The sequence below is a fragment of the Haliaeetus albicilla genome, chromosome 1 (assembly GCF_947461875.1).
Source record: "Haliaeetus albicilla chromosome 1, bHalAlb1.1, whole genome shotgun sequence".
Lineage (NCBI taxonomy): Eukaryota > Metazoa > Chordata > Aves > Accipitriformes > Accipitridae > Haliaeetus > Haliaeetus albicilla.
Genome location: NC_091483.1, coordinates 16,663,164 through 16,684,310, shown reverse-complemented (window position 1 = coordinate 16,684,310; position 21,147 = coordinate 16,663,164). Strand labels below are relative to the sequence as shown.

The window sequence follows — 21,147 nt, the reverse complement described above, 5'->3', positions numbered from 1 at the left end:
AGAAGGTGCAGTTCTAACTTAATCTCTGAGATTGCAAGAGATAAACCCAAGCATTTACATTGTTTACATGGACATGAAGTTTGAAAAGGGGGAAAACATATGTTTTATTGTGAAAATCTGTTTCAACATTTCATTCAACAAAAATTTGTCATCTCCAATGTCATCTTTAAGTAGGAACAAATGAACAGCATAGTTTGTATGGCCATGCTTACACAAATATTAAAAACTGTTTAAAGAACCCAGAAAAAGGTTGTCTCAAATAGGCTCCTGCAGCCACTTGATCCAAATACTAGTGCATAACTCATTTCTGAGGATTTTGACTGGTTATCCAGGTATGTGAAAGCCCTGTTTCAGCAGTAGGAGTCATTCTTTATATGATGTCTAAAATTAAGATTACTGCAAATCAGTTTGGCATGGGACTATACCTTAAATGATTTTATTCAAGAGGAGGCATAATGTGGTATTGCAGGTAATAAGCAACGTTTTACACAGGTGTCATGTCGCAATGTGGAATTGTGGAGCTGTGACCAGTCTGGGGGCTGAGGGCAGGGGGAAGTCTTGTACTCCTTCATTAGAATGGACTGAGAGCTGGCTTTGAGTGCTGTCGTGGTCTTTACAATCTCTATCATGTTCTTGAAAACACTGAACAATAAGATATTTGACCGTTAGGAGAGCCCACTTTTTTTCCTTTGTGATGATACCAGATTTTTTGAGAACATCTGTTTATCTGTATTCTGTCAGAACTTTGGTACTAGCTGTCTGTTGCTCACAAACATACCTAATTCAGACCTAGAAGTACTTTTCTAGAGGCAGGGTTCTCTTTTTGAAATGTAAAAAACTATAAAGTTGTCTGCAAATTTGTCGAAAACAAAATAAAAGGAAAAAATTTTTTTTTTTTAAAAACACACTTCCAAGCACAAAAGCAAGGAAACAAAAGACATAGGAAGAAATAGAAATAAGAAGCGTTTCAAGGTAAAGTTTATCTCTCATGTTGTAATCAGAAAAACCACGCAGTTTTAGGTTTGGGGGGAGAGGGGGGGGCTGGGTCTTTTTGTTTGCTCTTTTTTTTCCAAAAAGTGCCAGTGACTCTTGAAATAAAACCGCATGAGAAATACTGCTGTACACAGATGAAGATTGAGTTTCAGTCCTCATTCATGCTTGTTTTCTCATTAAATTACCCAGAGTTCATAGCCATTTTTCTCGCACCTTACCCTATCACTAGGAATGGAAATGTTGCCCAGTTGACACTTTACTAACCTTTATTCAATTTATAACATAACGCTGCTTACACTTTTGCTCCTTTTGTGTCCTGCTCTGATGAAGCATTCAAGAAGATCTGTAGCTGTAAGCATGAGTAGATAATTGATTTCAGAAAATGCAAATTTGTTCAGAACCTTGATTACACAACCCCTTTTTTTTTTTTCTTTTTTCTTTCTAGCCATACTTAAGATAAATCAGATGTGACTTTGGTTAAGGTTTTTTTCACTAGTAATTGCCACATGCATGTCATACTGATGATCTGTAAGAATGAAGAAAAATTGCATGGGAAATTTGTGGGTAAGGGAAAGGAAGGAAAGTTCACATGTATTTCATGCCTCATTACAATAATCCTTACTCGTCTTCTACCATGTGTCCCTCTGGATCTGTGCCCACCTTCCTCTTACTATTTGCATAATTTCTTTCTTAATGATTTGCCATCATAGTTTCAAATCCATTATGTTACTTCCTTTTGCTGTCCGATTTGGCAGCCAATTACATGTATTGATTCTACATATTCTTTTGGAGAATAATCACCTTTTAATATCTGCTCTACAGCAATGCTGTACTGGATGAAACATATAGACGACCTCTTAACATCTTTATCTATACAAGGCAAATAACAATTAAATGGGTCTCCAAGTATGTCCTTCCTGTTAAAGTGTATGTTTACGTACATACTCACACACACAAACCTATATTTAAACTCTCTTAATTAAGACATGTTTCATGACCTTTACTGTTAAAAGAAATGTGTTTACAGGTATCTGACTATTCAGGCTCCTATGTTGTATCAGTGTCTCAGGTCAGGCTGAGATTTTTCTTCCCTTTCCACTAAAATAATTGAAATATATTCAGTCAGTCTTTCACATCAGAGGTGTAAATGGATTTCTTGAAAGTTTTTCTGCTGATAGCAAACGGCAGTCACTTTACAACTTTGACTCCATTGTGGGCAGCAGTCGGAAAGCTTAACACTCCACCCGAATTTTGAAGATGCTAAAACTGTGTAATGACCTTGCATTCTCAAGGGCAGATGCTCAGCTTCTGCTGGAAGTGCTAATCTACAATCTGTTTATCTCCATACACTATGTGTTTGACAGCACTTGCCTGGGAAGCAAGGCAGGGAAAAGCATAGTCAAATTTAGTTACTTTTTCCTCTCTGATGGTGTGAGTGTCCAATGGACTTACAAACGATAGTCTTTATTTTAGTTTTTAGCTTCCTTTGTGCTTTTCAGCCTGTTGTAGTCTTAGAAAGCAGCCACACTGCCGGTGTCAGAATATGCTCGTCTTTGTGAAGCCTCTGCTAGTGTGTGAGCTGGACTGTGTAAAGTTAATTGTTTTCTTCCACCTTTTCTTTATTCCAAATGAACCAGATTCTGGTTTTACCTTCAAAACCTAAATCGTCGTCTGTATTTTCTATCAGTTGGCTTTAGACTTAATGTGCTCTAGATGTTATTCTTTAGTGGGTATGAATTGAGACGCATCACATAATGCTTATGAGCATATTGAGGAGCACGTTTCTAATGAAGAGGTAACATGTTGAAGCAAGGCAGTGTGTGCAGGGAAAGGTAATACCTTTTGCTAGACAGATACACTGTAGTCATGTAAACCCTTCTTCAAATCTGGAACAGAAACCTGAAGAGAAGGGCTTTTGCACATAAAAGCACATCAGTGTCTTCAGGTACCATATAAATGGGCTTTATGTGTCCAAAGTTTGTTCTTTACCAACTGCATCAGTTGGTCCGGTAACAAAGGTTCCCTCCCCTAACAAATCTCACCTTGCTTGCACCTGTAAGCCGTCACAGTCACCACAACACTAATGACGGAAAAAACCCCTTTGGTTTTAATGTAATTCCTGTGGTTTTTCAAACCAGCGTTCCTTATCAAAATAAAACATTAACATCAAATTACTCTGATTCATCAACAGCATCTATTTTTTAATATGATCTTGTCTGTTCTGTCAGGTAATTGTTTAGCTTCCCAAGGAATTGCATATGTGTTGCAAATGGGAAACTTCAACCTTGTAAATCCTTTCTGTGGTGAGGCAACAGGAAACTTGCTTCTGTGATTGCTATTAAACCTGGTGATCTTAATAAAATTTTGTAAAGAATTGCTAGAATTGACCTTCTGAATGCTGGATTTTCAACAGGCTTAATCAGGACTCTATTTATGATGTATACTAGGATTCTCTTCCTCTCCGCTTAAAGAATTGTGAAGAAGTGTTACTGTCACAGAGGTAATGTTTCCTTCTGTGACATATGCTTTGAATTAGCAGTGGCTGTTGCCCATATGGTTAATATCACCAAGCTTCTAAAGCAAATATATACCAAGTCACAGGTCCCATCCTAAAGAGGAAGGGTACCATCTTTATTTAAAGGGGAAGATTGTTTTGGTTCGGTTTTTTTACCTTCGCTTTTTTTTTGTAGTGTATAAAAGCGCTATGAAATATACCGAGGCATGAAGCGCGTAAGAGGTGACTAATGGTGCTGAATCAATGAGTTCCTTCAGATTTAGAGGAGAGCTGGCTGTACTCACCAGCTGACAGCGTGCTCTCTTCTCCCTACACTCAATGCTCATTTGGAGTATAGTATGTTTTTGGCGTATCACTTCCCGCTCCATGCATGCTCCTCTTCACTCATGTGAAGGTCTGAAGGTGGAACCCTGTTGCAGTGGTGTTCTGCCACCCCAAAATTACATAATACTTAGGAAATTCTCAAGCACTTGGTAATATTTGAGCTGTGCAGTGTAGTTGTCAATGGGGAAAGGGGAAGAAGGGGAAAGTCAGGCTCACGTATTCTTAGTAGTAGTTCATAAAAGCTGGAGTTTGGTTGTTGTGATGAAGTGACTGTGTTGCATCTGCGTTATACAGATCTTACTGTCAGTTCTCTGTTCTAAGCATCATAGATGCTACTGCATGGAAGTGTCAGTTCAGCTCTTAGCACTTCCTCCCTTCTTCAACTTTTGGTTCTTCCTCTACGGCTGGTATACTTGAACACCTATATTTCTTCATAACTGTTACCTGCATTTTGGTCTGGGCCTCCCTGTAAACAGTGAGTGACTCCCTGAAGCAATTCTTACTGCTTCTACTTCTTCTTTCTACTCTTTTATGATCTCAGTTGTGACATTTGCAAAAAAGATAAATGATTATTGATAGCTAGGCTGTGGGGCAGTCAGATATGGCATGTATTATTTATTTCAAAATACGTTTTGAAATTCTGCAGAGCCTTCAAGTTGCACAGCTTAACTGTTGCCTCCTCAATCCTTCTTGTCTGCTATCATTTGTGGCATTTACTTGTTGCATTTTGTTTTAAGAGCACAATAGGAACTCTCTGTGCCTAATGGGCTGTCTGGATCCATGACTTTTTGTGGACCCAGAAAGCAAATACAAAACTAGTCTTAAGGTTTTTCTTTATATTAGCTTCCAAAAGATTGAAGTCAAGCTGTGTTGCTCAAGGTTAAATGAAAAGCAGGGGACAACAGCTTTTTTTATTCGATTGTTTTTCACTTGGAGATAAAATCAAACAGAAAATAAACATCCTTTTAGATGGATGTGAGCAAGTTTTAGACTTGTGTCCTTTAAACAATAAAGTTTGTGAGTAGCTGAAAGACTAGTTATTCTTGAGACATATCTGAATGAAGAATAGTCTTGGCTTAGAGAAGTTCTGAGCAAGCTTTGTGAATTAGCATGCATTAAATGATAGAATCATTTTATTGAGCAATAATAAAATATTGAAGTCAGATGGAAGGATGATGGGGAATTGCTATTTGCAGCTATGAAACTGATGCATGTCATGTTAACTCCCAACCCAAACAACTCATTTTAAGATTTGCTCTCATGAAACCTAAAATCCTCTGTTTTGTCCAATCATCAGCTTTAAACCTGTTCCTTGTCAGTGATGGCAACAAATCTTTTTGCTTGCGTCTGCCTGGGGGATGTGGAAAGCTGAGGTGGTCCTGTGTGATTAAATTAGATGAAAGACTTGCCTTCTACCAGTGAGACGCAAAGTCTAATCAAGTGAAATGAGTTTTGAGATCTCAGCTCATTTCCTTCGGGAATATCAGTTTACATTACACAGTCACGACACCTAATTCATCACGGTTGATGTGGCTTTTGCGCAGAAGAGGACCTGGGACTGGGTAGCATGGGACTTGATCACAAGTCTCCCCCTAAGGAGGAGCAGTTTAGTGAAGTTAAGATACAGCAGTGAGAGGAGAGCTTTAATATGTTTTTTAAAATAAATGATCTATATTTCTGTATATCGGATCTTTTAGAATAGAAGGGCTTAGGTGCAAAATGGGGGAAGGAGAGGTAAAAAAAGATACTTTGTACTGAGTATAGTTTATAAAATGATCAGTGTACAGATATTAAAGAACGTACGCAGTGAAGAGCAAAGTTGAACTTCTTGCTATTTAATTTCTATGATGTTGAATGATGTTTTTGTATTTCCGTGCACTAAGGTACAAGTAAGGAAGGACTATTCTGCTTCCCTGACTAACAGACTTTTTTGTTTCTTTGTTTGTTTCTTCCAGGGCATTGTTATAACTCCACTTCTGCTTCTGCTGTTTGTAAGTATCTTGATCTTAAGATTTCTTTTTACTCGGTAATCTTGCACCTGTTGGACAGTATATTTAAGATATAAATTTGGGTGATTTAACAATGCTTAAATAATGAGGAAGATTTTTCTGGTCAGTATTTGAATAAGCTGCCTCCCAGAAAGGGCATCAAAGTGTGTTGCAATGAATGCAAACACTACCTGCACTTCATTCTAAGAGGACCAAAACCTGTTGTTATTGCAGAATTACAAAACCATATGCTATTAGTCAGGCTAGATAAAATACAAACACTTGCCAAGTAAGATGATCACTCAGGAGATCTCTTGGAGAGCTTTCACATGCAAGAGCTGGACAAGATCGTACTGATCCAAAATGGATGTCAGGCCAATTGGGAGAGCACTGTTCAGATAAACACAGCCTCGCTCTTGGGCAACTAAGCCCATGGGTATTTTTGTGGTAGAGGTTAGTGAGATAGCAGCAGCAGCAGCAAGACAAATTACTGGAGCCCCTGTGTATCACTAAATGTGATGCTCTTCATTCTTGTTAGTTCAAGATTTCTTTTTCAATCATTAGCCTTCAGTCAGGGCCTTGGTTCCTTACAGTTTGTGGTAGAAGAAAAAGGTGAAGAGCAAGTTTTATCTTCATGTTGTAAAAAGGTATGGATATTAGTCAGCATACAATGGGTAGTGGTGCTTTAGTAAGTCCCTTGCCAGTTAGGAAGTCTTGGTGCTGGAGGATTTGCTGGCACAAATGCTATGGTATGGTGCAAGTTACTGAGGACCATGCCTTTGTGAATAGCGGGGGAATAGGCTGAAGCACTTCAGAGATTTTAGGAAAGGTATATATCGTCTTTTATTTTTATCTTGCTAATTGTGTTGTATGTAAGGCAGCACCCTGGAAAGAGGTGTAAGTGTGAAGTTATTTTGAAACAACTTGTAAGTGGCATGCAAGTGGCACACTGTTTACAGTAGGGATACTTAAGCAGCATATGTACTGTATACAAATATAGCAGTGTATACTAAACTGGGATAAATAGTACTGGGAGAGTGGCTGTAACATTATTGACTACTGCTTCCGTAAAGCTGTGTAGGAAGATTTTTATTTTACTGTAACAAATTGTAATTCATCTGATGTAGCTATGTTTACACAAGAACTGCTTTGACCATAATATATATATCAATACACACCAGCAAAGCTTTCTTAATATAGCTGGGACCATAGACTTACTGTAGGTTGAAAAAGATAACTGTTCTAAGAAGGATGGGTGTTTTGTTATTCTTGCACTGAATACGTTGATTTCAGATGGTTTGCCTCACTGTTTTCCTGTCCTCTTCCCTCCTGTATGGAACACGTTTCTTCCACAGGCATTCATCCAGAGACCTGTGCCTTTGTTTCTAAGTGACTGAAACTTCAGCTCTTTTTACTTTTGCTCACTGGCAGCTTTCACGCTGCTATCCCTCAGTGAGTTTTGGTGCCTACATAGCCAAAAGGGATATTTTTTGTAGAAATTGAAATGTTAAGGAATGATGTGCATACCTTTTCAAGCAAGGTAAAGATCTTTCCTTTGGTGACTTTATGGACAGATAACACGTTATTCTGTCCTATGAATTGCAATTTTCACTGTTACTTCTCAAAAGAGGTGGTAAAAGAACAGGAAGGCAAAGTGTATGCCTCTGTTCTTCCTACCAGCCCTGGAAACGCTTGTATGAGAAGTGCACATTAATTGTTGTACAGTTTGTAACATGACTTGGAGCTGCTGTTCTTGACGAAAACACACACATAAATTATTTTTTCATTGGAGTGATAAACAAACTAGTCTGGGGATAGGGGGAGTTACAAAAGCTGCATTTTTTTGTCACAAAGCCCAGAACTAGAGGACTTCTCTTGGGGTATATAAATATTTAAAACTCCTTGAGATCTTTGCTGAGGACTTGACACATGAAGAGCAGCCATTCTGGTCAGTCTAGCAGCACATCTTGCTCAGATGAGGTCCACCTTCTCTGAAGGTTCATTTTATTCAGTGGCAGGCATTTAGGATAGTGAACTAAATGTGCACGCCCTGATGCACTGTTCCTGTACCCTGGCAGTCTGTGGTTTGGACTGCTGAAACCTTTTTTTTCTTGTGAACCTCTAATTTTCCTTTGAGTTTCCTTGATGCACCTGGCCTGCTAAACATGTAGTGGATTCAAGCATACATTTCACATGTTTCTGTTCACTTGTTTACAACCTGCTGCTTAATCATTTCAAGTGGTACTATGTAGTTACTGTGGAGTAATTACTGACTAGTAATTTCCTGGTTATCTCTTCTGGACCATTCGTTAGTTTCGTCATGCAACTTAGCCTTAATACTTAGTTAATAAAGGGTGGAATTTTCAAGTTTCAAGATAAAGCTCTCATTTACCTCAACAGTAGCTGAGCTGGGCTTCTGAATACCATTCAGGGACCTTTGAAGTCAATGCCTTCAGTGAATTTTAATTCCTGAATTTGGTACTCAAGAGCATTAACTCTTCTACAGAGTCGTACTACCATAGTCTGAATGCTATATTGTATTAGCGATCCTGTTTGTTAGTCTCCCTGTATAGAGTGCATAAAATACCCTTAGTGCTGCCAGAAATAAAATACATTGTTGTCCATTAGCTTGTTTTTGTCATATAGCTTAACCTGCGGTAGCGGTTATGGTTTAAATTTTGCCCTATGTGCACCAGAGAATATAATGTTCTGGACTGCCTTTTCTGTTCATAATTGCCTAGTAATGTAAATATAAATTGTCTAAACAACATTGATAAAGACATGTTGAAGCTTATAATAAATAATGCATTTAATGCAAATAATTTATCATCTTAAATGAATGGTGTTGAACATAAGATTCTCAGTTACATTTCTGAAAACGGTATTTCTAATATGAAACTTCTGGTGTAAAGCATACTCAAAAAAAGAATTCTAAGATGTTCTGATTGGTTTAATGAAACCTTAAATACTGTGCACATAATTACCAGGCTGTACCCTTGTGAGGGTGCCTAGCTAGGCTTTAAAGAATAGCCACCTTCACCATAGATACCTCTGACTAACATTTTACCTAATCAGAAGCTATTCAGTCTGGCTTCCAGATGTATCAATCTGCAATATCATCATCCTCATGTTAACCCTTATTATTAACGGTTAGTATGTTATATTCCCAGCAAAGATGTTATAGACAGGCAATGTCTATTAACTGTATATAATTGATTAGAGTTCATATATGTGGTGAGTAGGAGTGTTGAAACAAAGTACTGTAAGATACATCAGTTTCAAGTTAACACGGGGTTTTGCTGTTCACATTCCTTTGCAACATTCTGCAGTGTTTCATTAATGATGATTAGGAGGCTGTGTACCAAAGCATTCAGAGAAGGATGCTGTCTGTCTTCTTGTCAGGTCATATACTTAGCTGAAGCCAGAGGTAATAGATTGATCATGAAATTTTTTTAAAGCAGAGAAATAAGTTTTATTTTCTCAAAGGCATTTGGGGGAAAAACCTCACCAATTAGAAATTGAAGTGTAGACTAAATTTTGCTTTTAGAAATAACTATATTGCTACCAATAGATAATGACTACAAATAGGTTAAGTAATGCCTGAGAAAGTTAGTCACTTGGGTATGACTGTCCATCTTATATGACTTGTTCTGTATGTTCAGTTTAGTTATTTCCTTTAGCAATTGTAATAACATTTTATGGTTTGTAATAACAGTTTATGATTTGAATTCTTAAGTATGCTGCATTTGGGCATATTTACATTACTAAAAGACAGTTAAACATAAGATGTCATCATACTGTGAAGATAATAGTGCTGTGATCTCTTTAATAACCTGGAGATGTCAGCACCTTTATATGATGTCTCGTTTGAAAGACAGAACTTCAGGAGCACTGCACTCTGCAACACTTGTAGCTGTATCATCTCACTTATGTCCTTGGATTGTACCTTTAGTCATGAAAAACAGCAATATGTATGAATGCAGGTTTATTTTCATTGAGGGATTTCATCTGCCTTTGTATTGCACAGGATGGAGGCCAGCCTAATGCCTCAGCAAGGTCATGTCTCTTGGATTTGCCCGGGAAGCAGAGTGAGCATAGATATTGTACTACCATGTAAAAGGATGATGGAGGGTGACCTTTCTTGTGTGAAGGTAGCTCTGTTCCTTTCCAGCCACATTGGGATAGAGTTGCCCTCTCTGTCCTTAAAGTTGGTTAAGCACGTGGACTGGCAATTTTACCAAGCTGTTGTCCTAAAAGCGGATTCGTTTACCCAGTGTGCAAGCCAATAACACACAGAGTCAAGGTGTTTTCAAATTAATTTCATTGATGCGCATGAATGGCTGCCTGTCTCAAGGCAGCACACCCTCGTCTCAAAAATTCCCACATTTTTATACTTAAGTAATACATATTCATTATTATTTCCCTTAATGATTGGTTCTTTCTTCTTCACCTCTCATTTAAAGTAGTGCGCTGACTCTGTCTTCTTCCTTCGTTGTCTTCTTTTGAGTAGGTGGTATCATTTGAGTAGGTGGTCAGTGAGGCGGTGGTCGTGATCTCCCCCTGTAGAAATTACTTTTTACCTACTTCTTCCCTAATCTTGGCAGTCCTTCAGGTTTATTGACCAACCACGACTCATTACCTTTTCTGACATAAACTTAAAGCTCCATTGTCTAGTAGTTAGTTCCTAAATCATGTCTAGTTATTGTTTCCCTATTTTAAATATTAGCTGATGGGGGTTGTACACAGGACTTTAGCAGCTCCCTGGTTATTTCAATCATATTGTACATATTAATTGATAACAAAGCCACACAAGTTTATGATTTTGTTGGTTGTATTTAGTATCAAAATACAAGAAGTCAGTCATCTGCACACCTGTTGGAGACAAATGTGATGCTGCGGTTTTTATGGCACAGTATCCCAGCTCTGCCACCTTCTTGGTATTACCCCTGCTGTTGAGACTCAATGCCTGACGGATGTGGTCTCTTCAGTTGTTGGAAGCACATCTAGTTAGCTGTCAAAGTAACAAAACTCAAGGTATGTAAATCTGTGTATTTTTATTGAAAGCCATCAAAGAAAATTAGAGATAAGTAAGGGTTTTGCATTTTTATGTACTTTACATTCTTCAGAAGCATGCCTGCAAACCAGTTAATGTGGAATGTTAAAGATCCAATGCAAAATTCATGTGTATTTTTAAAAATACACTTGGCAAAAACCTCCATGTAACTGTCATGCATTCCTTCCATGTTTGCTGTTTTACCAAAGAAGATTACCATGACGTTTGTGTCAAAACGGAATCTTCCCAAGGCTTTATCAGCTCCCTCCTTTTCTTGATTTATTCAGTGATGTTTTCTTTTCTGATACCCTCTCAAATTTCTGAATTTTATAATAGGTATTTTTATGGTGGCATTGTAGTGATGATGCCATAAGTACTAGAAAGTAGCACTGCTGAAAGAATTCAGTAGACAAGTGAAGGAAATTCTCTGCAAGTATTGCAGAGAAAAGTGAAATAAAATCTCTGGTGAATAAGGGCATGAATGAAACTAGAAGCTGATTGAAATACTGAAGTTAAAAGCTTTCCCCTACACTCACAATCCTTAAATTAGAACACTGTTTTAAAAGTTGTTGAGACGTCTCAAATTTTTGCCAAGTATTCTCCAATCCCGTGTATTTCAGATAAATCTTTTTATTAAAAGGAGCTGTCATTACGTATTTTTTTAAACAGGATTTCTGCACACGATGTCTTGTTTTTCCTCTCAAGCACTTGGTAAATGAGAGTTGATACCAGTCAAATGAATTGTTAAATATGCAAATATTGTAGTAGCTGGAAAGCCTTGGAAGTTGATAAGGAAGTTGCAGCTAATGGATTTCACTAGTATGTGACAAAAGGCTGATTATGGCGGGGTGAGGGGGGGGGCAGCATAGTGCATTAGCTGTTAACAGATCAACTCATTCATGTGGAAGATTTAAAGTGCATCATTATTTCTACCTGGTTATTTACCTCACCGTTTCCTTTCTCTTTAATCATTGGGAAGACAAAACTCTCTAATCTGATCCAAATCCTTTACAATTAACCAGAACTTTTGAATGACTGCTATGAAATATTTGCTTAATCATTTTATTCCTTTTTCAAATTGACCTTTTGTGGCTTTGTTATATAAATTGCATACAAATAACAGTCAGAGAATAACAGGGGCCCTCCCTCTTCCTGACACACACAAAATACTGTAAATTTGTCTAGGTAGAAGACTCTAAAATATGTAACATTTCTGTGGAGGACTTTCTTTGCTACTTGGTTTTGCTCTTGAAATTTTCATCTATATCATGCTAGAGGAGCCTTTTAAGTACACATCCTGCTTCTACACAGCAGAAGCTAACCACACATCTTAACAGGATCACAGACCCAGGTTACCAGGAAGATGCCGTCCCAACTCACCAATCCACCTTTTTTCCATGCTGTGCAATTCATCTCAAAACCTGAACACGATCCAACTTAAAAGTAAGGATTTTTGCTCTCCCTCCACCTTGCACTACTAGAAACTTGTGTCTCTGATGAGCAGAAACCTAATTTCCAGTATTTGTGACAGGTATTTTACCCATTTGTCTTTGTTGCCAATGTTATCATACACCTGAATAGCACTTCTCTGAAATTTATCACCCTGGCTCAGACATAGTGTACAATCCTATCCTCTTTCCCAGTCTTCAGTCAGCTAGGCTAAACAAGCCATGCGTTTCTAATCTTTAAAACATAAATGCAAAAAAAAACCCTAACCAAATCCCTTATTCTGAGGTGTTCTGTGCATCCATTCCAGTTTTAACTCCTCCTTCAGCCCAGGTAATAAGAATTGCACACAGCAGCGCAGTGTTCTTCACAAGGCCTTGTGCAATGTCACAAATATCCCCTACCTTGACTGATGTATTTCTTCTGGTACGTCACACCTGCGTTTTTCATGGATACATAATATTCATGGTTCTTAATTATCCTGTATTTACTAATCTATTTATTTCCAGTTAGTCACCCCCTTGTTTGCAGCAAAATTTTGGGGAACTAGTCCTTAAGTCTCAGCTCTCCAAGGGTGTTAATCACCTAACCCCCATTTAGATGCCTTTGGGTTGTTATGCTTGATCTCATTTCTTTACATCAGCCCTCAAGATCATTGTACCATGGTAAAGTGGAAGAATAGCTCTGGTATATTTCAGATTGAGAATACCTATGGTTATTTTTACAGGTCTATAAAAGGCTTTAAAATTGACAGGTATGTTTGAATTGGCTTGGTATTTAATGTGTCATAGGAGAACGCAGAACAGGATTAGGCATCTGTGATCACTTTAACAAGGGAACCCCAAAACATACAGTCTCCTTGCCCAAGCCAGCTTTTCTTTTTCCACAGTTCTGATTATGAAACTTAGATTTTTCTTTTTTTCTTTTTTTTCTTTTTTTTTTTTTTTTGAAACAGAACTGGAGGGTATACATAGACAGCTAGAGTTTTTTTTCTATTTGTGCCAAATCAATTCCAATGGCCACAGAAGCATATAGAATATGTAAGAATTTGCAAAATATACCATAAGACCAGAACATATCTTTTCTTTAGCAGAACTAGACTTATGTCTTCCTTTAACAAATAGATCTTTCATTGTTATTCTTCAAATACCTGACTGCCAAACCATTGAACGTGATCTCTGTCGTACCTGTTGCCCCTTTCTCTGATGCAGGAGACAACTTGCAGTTTTTGATAGGCAGAATCAAAAGCTTTATTTTAAAATTTAAATACACTCTTTCTGATACCTCCGATTCTGCCAGTGCTAGGAAATTGAAACCTATTTGCTTTTGAATGCCAGACCCTCTTTCTCCTCTTGCTATAGAAGCTCTGTTCTCAGTGATATGCCTCCCCTTCCCTTCCCTCTCCTGCTGTTAGCACCCATTACAGGTGGGCAATTTCAGTACCAGTGACTCTTGGTCAGTCGCTGGGAGCTGGCATCTTTTACACAGCTTCTCTGCCTTACCTGCCAAGATACCGAAACACTCTGCATGTGAATGCCTTTAAAGCAGTGGAGTAGGAAGGACATCCTAGTGACCTGCCACCTCTGTTTAGATGCCTGTGAAATGTTACGTGGGAATGACCGTTTCATCTCTTTCAACCTCCTACCTGAAATCTAAAGGTGGGCACCGTGGAACTTGTAGGCACCTGTCAGCGCCATTCCCATAGAGTAGCATGGACTCTTCCTACTTCCCAGAGCCTCAGCATGCTTACAGTTACTGCTGATTGCAGTGTATTCACTGCTTTGCCAAGTACCTGGGTTACTGAGGGCGGTGTGCATGCTTTTCTGCTGTAACATAGCATACTGCAACGACTGGGTTAGGATAAGGGTTCTGGAAAGAGTCCAAAGCAAGGGAGGGCTTAGTTCAGCTGGTCACTCCTGTTCATTGTCCTTCATTACCGAACTGGATCCCACACACATCTTTTTCAAAAGTGCATCACCTTCCGTGTCCTTTCTGTAACGGGGCTGTCATCCGCAACAGGATATAAAGGGATTAGTGCATGGGGTGGTCCAGACAGGCCTCCAAGACAGCTGAATCTGGACTGGATGAGAGTAACCAGAAGCAGCGATACAGCGTTGAACACAAAATTTAAAAACATGAATGTCAGAGCAGCCTGACCTGAAGGTGGAAGAGAAAAGCTTAAACATCTCACATGAGAGAGCAGCCTGTGACTCTCCTTTCAGTTCCGCCCTGTTCTCACCCTGGCCTCGTTTTCTCCTCTGTGCTCAACAAATGGCGAGGCTGAAGCTGGCTGATGGTGTATGAAGAGCACAAAGACACAACCTGAGGAAATGTGTTAATTGTAGGAGAACAGTGGAAGAGTAAGGCCCCAACGACAGCTGCCTCCAAAGTGGATTCAATACGTGCAGCACATGTGGCACTGGATTCTAATTTGGTGTGACTGGTAGGAGGTGTGTTTCTTCTAAGTCAGTGGCAGTTGTGGACGAGGAAACACCCACAGTGGTACCTGCCTGGCGGCCAGAAGGGTAAGAATGGAGCATCTGGCTTATGGAGGCAGTCTGGGCTGGGAAGTGGAGTTGTCTGGGTTTTATGCAAGGAAGGTTTCTTTTGTTTGGTTGGGTTTTCCTTTTTGTTTTTACCACAACCAGTTACATATAGCCCATCAATTAAGAATAAGCCAATGTTTCTACCACAAACTCATAAAGAAACACACTAAATAATTTCCCAGGAGTTTTTTTAAAACAGGCAGTCTCTTGAGAAGAAAGGTCTAGGACTAAATTAGCAAGAATGTTGCAGGTCAGGTTTGAAGTACTGCATGGTAACAGAATTCTTTGGAAAGACTTGCCTGGAATTCTCTTTCATTACAGTCATATCCAGCAAACACTTGCAGAAGGTGCAGCTCCTCCTCATCTGAGTTGTCCTGAAATCACTCAGATTATTGAAGTGAAAAGTGCCTTTTCATAAGCAAGAATTGTCAGGGTCTTTTTTTGAATAGTGAGTCTATTCAAGCAGGCCTGGCTTATTAATAAACTTTTAACTGAAATGCTGCTATCCAGAATAGCACATAACGATCCCTTTACAGTATCAAACTTTTGTTTAAAAAATGTTCTAAAACAAGCATAGACAATATACTGGCATGAAAATTTGTGGTAACTTTTTCATTGAATGGTGCATTTCATCTTCCAGAAGAGATTCCAATCAGAATATTTTTTTTATAGCTATAAATCAGCAGTTTGAGTCTATGATGTTTTTATACCAGTTCTTACAGTACTTCTTCTGTTTTGTTGGCCGGTGAAGAAAGGTTCATTTTTAGGCATGGAGATTATTATAACAAGGAGGGCAGGCAAATATCATCGGACATTTTAGCATAAAGCTAATTTTGGTGCAACGCAGATCATCTAAGTGTTTTTTTAAAAAACTTTGTTTCGTGACAGCAAATGGAGCACAGAACTTTGCTTGATCCAACTAAAACCTGAGCAAAATCGTATTTACTCATTCAGACAGAGTATTTGTAAATGTGTAAGAAGGTTTGATTAATCTTATACCAAGCTTTTTGTTTCCTCTGTTCCTCAGTTCTCACTACTTTGTCAAAATGGATGTGATAAAAATATCCAAGTGCAAAGGAAGTCTGGAACCCAAGCAATGTCTGAATCTATGAAACACTTATGTTTGTGAGACTGATGAGTTTGCATTTTGCAAGTGTTGAGGCAGTCCTGGCCAAGTTATGCATCCATTAGCTGTGGGTCCTTTAGCATTTGTAATTCTGTAATTCTTAGCCACTATGTGTCCAGGGTCTGGGTTAAAAAGTCTTTTTCTTCTGTGTGATGAGGAGTTCCTGCCGTCTCTTTTCTTCAGCCTTTATCTTACATTCTGTGTTTCTCTGGGAATAGATTTAAGATTAAGGTAATACAAGAGTTTATAGACGTGCTCTAACAGATAGATTCTGATAAAAACCAGTCCACTGTAGTTATTGTCATAATATACAGAAGGGAAATAAAGTTCAGAAGTCTGTTTGAAGATGTAATGTCAGTACCACAGGTGGGACAGGGAAGTCTTAATACCATAGCAATCCGTGAAGCCGGGGCAGAGCCTAGCAAGCACACTGCTCCAAACCTCTGTGCCTGAGTGTGGTATAGCAGAGTGTTAGGACCCCTTAAGGACCCAAGAAAAAAGCTAGCTCCACGCTATTCTGTAGAAAGTAATGAAGGTGCTGGAGACTGGCGGAAGAATATAATTCTTAACTATACAACTGAAACAGGATCAAAAATAGTGTGGTCATAGGATCATGCAGTGGAGGACTCAGAAGCAGAAAAACTTGGCTTTTTCTACAAGAAGGAGAGGTTTTTTCCCCTACAAGCCAGGTGTAGTTGAAGAACTCGCTTCCTCTGGGCGAAAGGAGGGTTAATGAATTTTTTTTTTTTTTTTAATTCATTTTGACATTTTGGACTGATATGAGGATTTCTGTTTCATTTAAAATGTAGTCAGGGTGAGATGCTTACCTGAAATATCTGCCTTTTGGTGATCCAAATGACAGTGAGATGAGCCTGAATGGGTGGGGTGGAGTTGACAAGGTGAAGAACCATACCCTGATATCCTGATATAGAAGATCGTTTCTTTGAATAAAATAATTTTACTTTTCCTAGGTAAATTGGTTTAGCATCACAGCACAGTACCTGTAATTCAGTTTATAATTATGTAAAAAAACCAGCCAAACAAACAAAAAACCCCACACCCCAAACAAAACATATCCTTACATGTACCAAGTGCTTAAGAATCCATAACAGCTTGAAGATACTCCATTTGAAGTAATATTTTAAAAAGCTGGCAAGACTGTTGCTGTTTGAATGGCTGCCTTTTTCAGCAGTGTGTTATATTGTTGAACAGTTTTTCATTCCTGACTTAGAAACTGATTATGCATCCACAGAGCATAAAACTTTAGAGTAGTGAGAGAAGTCCAATCAATGTTTTTATAAAAGCGCACAAGAGCCACTGCTAAAGTGTCATAGTTTCATGAAGCTATGCAGAGGGTCCTGGCATGCGGACTGCTTGGTTAGATTCATTCCTCTGTGACCCAAGCAGATTTTAAAGTTTAAAAATCTTCACTTTCACTTGAAAAAGCTTCCTTGAATACATAGTAAGTAATGCTTTTAGCTCCTCAGCACATAGCAAAAAGTAAGTCCAAATACAGTTTGAAAAACTATGAACCTTTTAAAATTTCAGAAGCTACTTATAAGAATTAAAACAACAAGGAGATCATGAGTGGTATGACAGAGTTTTCTGCTCCGCTTGCTGCAAGGAATCATGCAGAGAACCTCATGTCCCTTGGGAATGGAGTAGCTGTACTGCCTGACTTCAGGTACTCGTGTGGGTGATCTGAATCTTCCCCTGCAATGCAAGCCTTTACTTCTCCCTCTTGACTCCATGGGAAATTCAGGCTCCTTAATCTTAATGCTGTCACTTGCACCCTACTTGGAGACCGAAAGTCTCAGTGATGGCATCATCTCCAGGTCCCCTCCAGCTGTCTTCTGTGCCCACATTGTTAAAATCGGAGGTGATGGGGATGAGATGCTGTAATTTATTAAATGGCCAAACTGAGTCTTACCTGATGTTGCCAGTTAAGGTAACGCATAGGAAACAGCCATATCCCATACGTTCTGCCCAAGGCTCTATACTTAGAGTGTATTCAGAAAGGGACATGTGAAAGCAAGTGGTGGAGTATGTTTAAAGAAAAGGTCGATTTGGTCTGGTCCCACTCTCTTAAACTCTAAGCTGACCAAGCAACACTCAAAGTCCCATGATTTCCTAGTGTCAGAAGTTAATTCCATTTTGTGCTGTTTCTCGGTTCTGATGCCATTTGTGTGTACCAAAAGCTCAGCTGGCATACAGACAGCACCGTAGGCATGTTCACCATTTTCCCAAGTAGTACATTTACAAATGCCATTTATAAAAAGCAGTGCGTGTACATGTAAACCACTGCAAAGGTGGTATGATTGGTGTTTTCTCATCAGATTATTTTCTGTAGGTAAAGGTTGCAGTTGTACGTTTCTGAATAAAGTAAAATTCTTCAGTATGTGAAATTTCTGATTTTTCCTTACTTTGAATGTCTGAAGAATCTGTTTTTATGCCAAACCCATTTTTATGGCCATATGTTGATTTTTCTAGGCAGAGTTATAGGAAGTGACTAGATTGTATGATCACCCTGTCTGTCATGCCTGCAGGTAGCTTTGAAAGGAAGATAAGTGTCAAAAGCATAATGCAATCTGAGTGTAATTTATGAGAATGACGTATGTGAGAATGTTTTAGGAAATCAGTATCTTTTAGATGGAGCTGCAAAGATTCTGAATTCTGTCATTGTTTTGAGGATCTTTAAAGTGAAGTGGAAAATACAAAATAATGTGGATCTGTGAAATCCTCAATGTTATGTCATTTACCCTCATCATGAAGCAATTGGTTGTCTGTGGAAGCTCTGACAAGGCTATTTCAGTCTTCTTACTATATATTTATTAGTGTATATTCTGTTGCTGTTAAATATATGTTAAATTACATGAAAGGAAACTTTTCAATGACGTAGCATAAAACAAGTCCAATCAGAATATAAAAGATGCATATTTTCTTTAGCATTCTGAAGTAGGTTGCAAAAATCCCACTGTGCTTGTTCACCTTTTCCACCCGCATTTTAAAAAAAAAAGTATTTTTAGCATTTACAGTCGTAATTAAAGAGATCACCTATTTGAAGACTAAGCCTGTCACAGTTTAGTTGTCTTAATGAAAGAACAGTTATATACTTTCAGTAGATCTCTTAACATCATTGAAATAAAACATGTGAATGTCTTCATTATTTTATTATTTTTACTTATTTATTGAAATAACTACACCAATTTTTGTTGCATGATATTTGTATAAATGGTAAGTTAGTTGAGCTAACTGTTTAGTTAGGAAGATTCATTCCCTGTCTTTTTAGACTATCATCCTACAAATGCTTATATAATTTACTTGGCATATATGTGTAGCAGGGTTTCATTTAAATGAATATTGATGGAACTATTACCTTAGGTTATAAAGTAATCAACCAGAGATTGTTTTAGTTTTGTTATTGTGGAATACCAAATGTTTTATTGGGACTTAACAATTAAATGTGTACATATACTTCCAAGTTTGTGCACATACTTCCAAGTTTTTATGTGTAAAATAAAATGTATATTAATGTGTGATACCTATGTATGAAATTTGCAGATACTAAGAAAAGTGCAATATTAATGGTATATTTTTATTTTGTAGCTTGGATCATCCTCCTCTGTGCCTTTTACATCTATATTCTCACAGCTGTTCATGACTGTTGTAGTCCCCCTTATTATTGGACAGGTATGTCTTTTAAATATACATTCTTATTTAAAAAAATAAGATAAAGAGAGCTATCTTAAAGACAGACTGGCAACCTGATAAGCTGCCACATAGGAACAGCCTCAGGATAGTGAAGTCTAATATCAGAGAAAAGATGCTACAGTGCTCCCTGGAGCCACATTGATCTTTGTTGAGATTGAGCATCTGTCCCTCACTACCACAAACATACGCTACTGCATATCGAGAAGGGAGTTTGTGAACATAAAGTGGGAAAAATGGCAGCCCAGACTGTGAGAAATTCCAGCCCCATACAAATGAGCTTTGAGAATACTATATAGTCCTTTTGTCACATGCCCTTTGCCTGGATGATGAAGGAAGTTCTCCCTGCGTAGTATCTACTGCTAATTACAGGAATAAAAAATTCTCAACATTAAAAAACATGTAAGGGCTAAGCAGTCAGAAGTTAAGAAATCATAAAATTAAGGCTGCTTGAGCCATTTTGCATATGCTTTACAATAAGGGTTTTAATTGCACAATTGCAAACTATTCTTTCTGCATGACTGCTCTATCATTTGTTACACTGGATATTCATGGAATGAGCAGCTGTTCAATATTTCATTTTATACTCATTGTTCATATTGTAACACAAAGCCTTATTTTTTCATGGCATATGATAGAAATCTTTCACTGAATGTAAAGATACTAATTGCAGTATAAGATTTTCTGAGACACTTGTATCTGTAGTATCTGTTTTTTCACAAATGTTAATATTAATTATTTTTTTCTTCCACATCGTGGTGGTAAGTTGCTATATTAAGACCAAAAGTTGTCAGAGGTGTCCACTATTCTTGGACACCAAAACACCCGAAGCCTAATTCTTACATACTTGTAAGTATTCGTTGTTCTCAGGCTTTCAGAATGCACGAAGGGAGTATCAGTGGGATTTGCAGTTCATTCCCAAGGGGTATTGTTGCTGATTCTAGCACCCAGTTTAACGCAGAGTTCAGCTGGAACTTTCTGAATTTTGTCAACCTAAAGCAGGCTTTGAAATGGAAAGCATAGTTAAAATGTAGGCAAATTAAAGTGGAGTCTCTAAAGGAGCACCCTGGACAAGGTTAAGAATATCTGTCATTGCCTGTGCTATGTAGAATAGGCAATCAGTCTTGTATCAAACTATAATTGCACATTTCAAAATTAGCATGTACTGTACCTTACTGAAGCCCTAGTGAAGTTTGTTTCTTATGTGGTCAAAAAAAACCATTAAAGCCTTATAAGAAGATGAGCATGATAAGCATGACAGTAGCCACCAGCATCAGTACCTGCATAACCTGGCTGTAACCATACCATATGGAAAATAGGCATAACCTCTGTGTCCCTGAAGGCTATTGAATTGCTCACATGCTTTGAGTTAAATGCCTAAGAATCTCCTTATTTATTAAGACCACAAAGGGTTGCTGATGAACCTACCTGTGTATCACATTCTTATC

General features: G+C 38.2%; 1 protein-coding gene across 7 annotated transcripts in view; it reads left to right on the top strand.

The window, feature by feature from the left end:
* Positions 1-21,147, top strand: part of SLC10A7 (solute carrier family 10 member 7) — a 156,341-nt gene that overhangs the window by 97,769 nt on the left and 37,425 nt on the right. For 6 of the 7 annotated variants that reach the window (XR_011324163.1, XR_011324169.1, XM_069780328.1 and 3 more), the window contains 2 exons: positions 5,788-5,823; positions 19,598-19,681. Coding sequence is in view for 5 of the 7 variants with exons in the window: in XM_069780328.1 (XP_069636429.1) it covers positions 5,788-5,823; positions 19,598-19,681 (120 nt within the window). In the remaining 2 variants the exon portion in view is untranslated. The remainder of the gene's footprint in view (positions 1-5,787; positions 5,824-19,597; positions 19,682-21,147) is intronic. The other variant, XM_069780350.1, reaches the window with a different exon arrangement.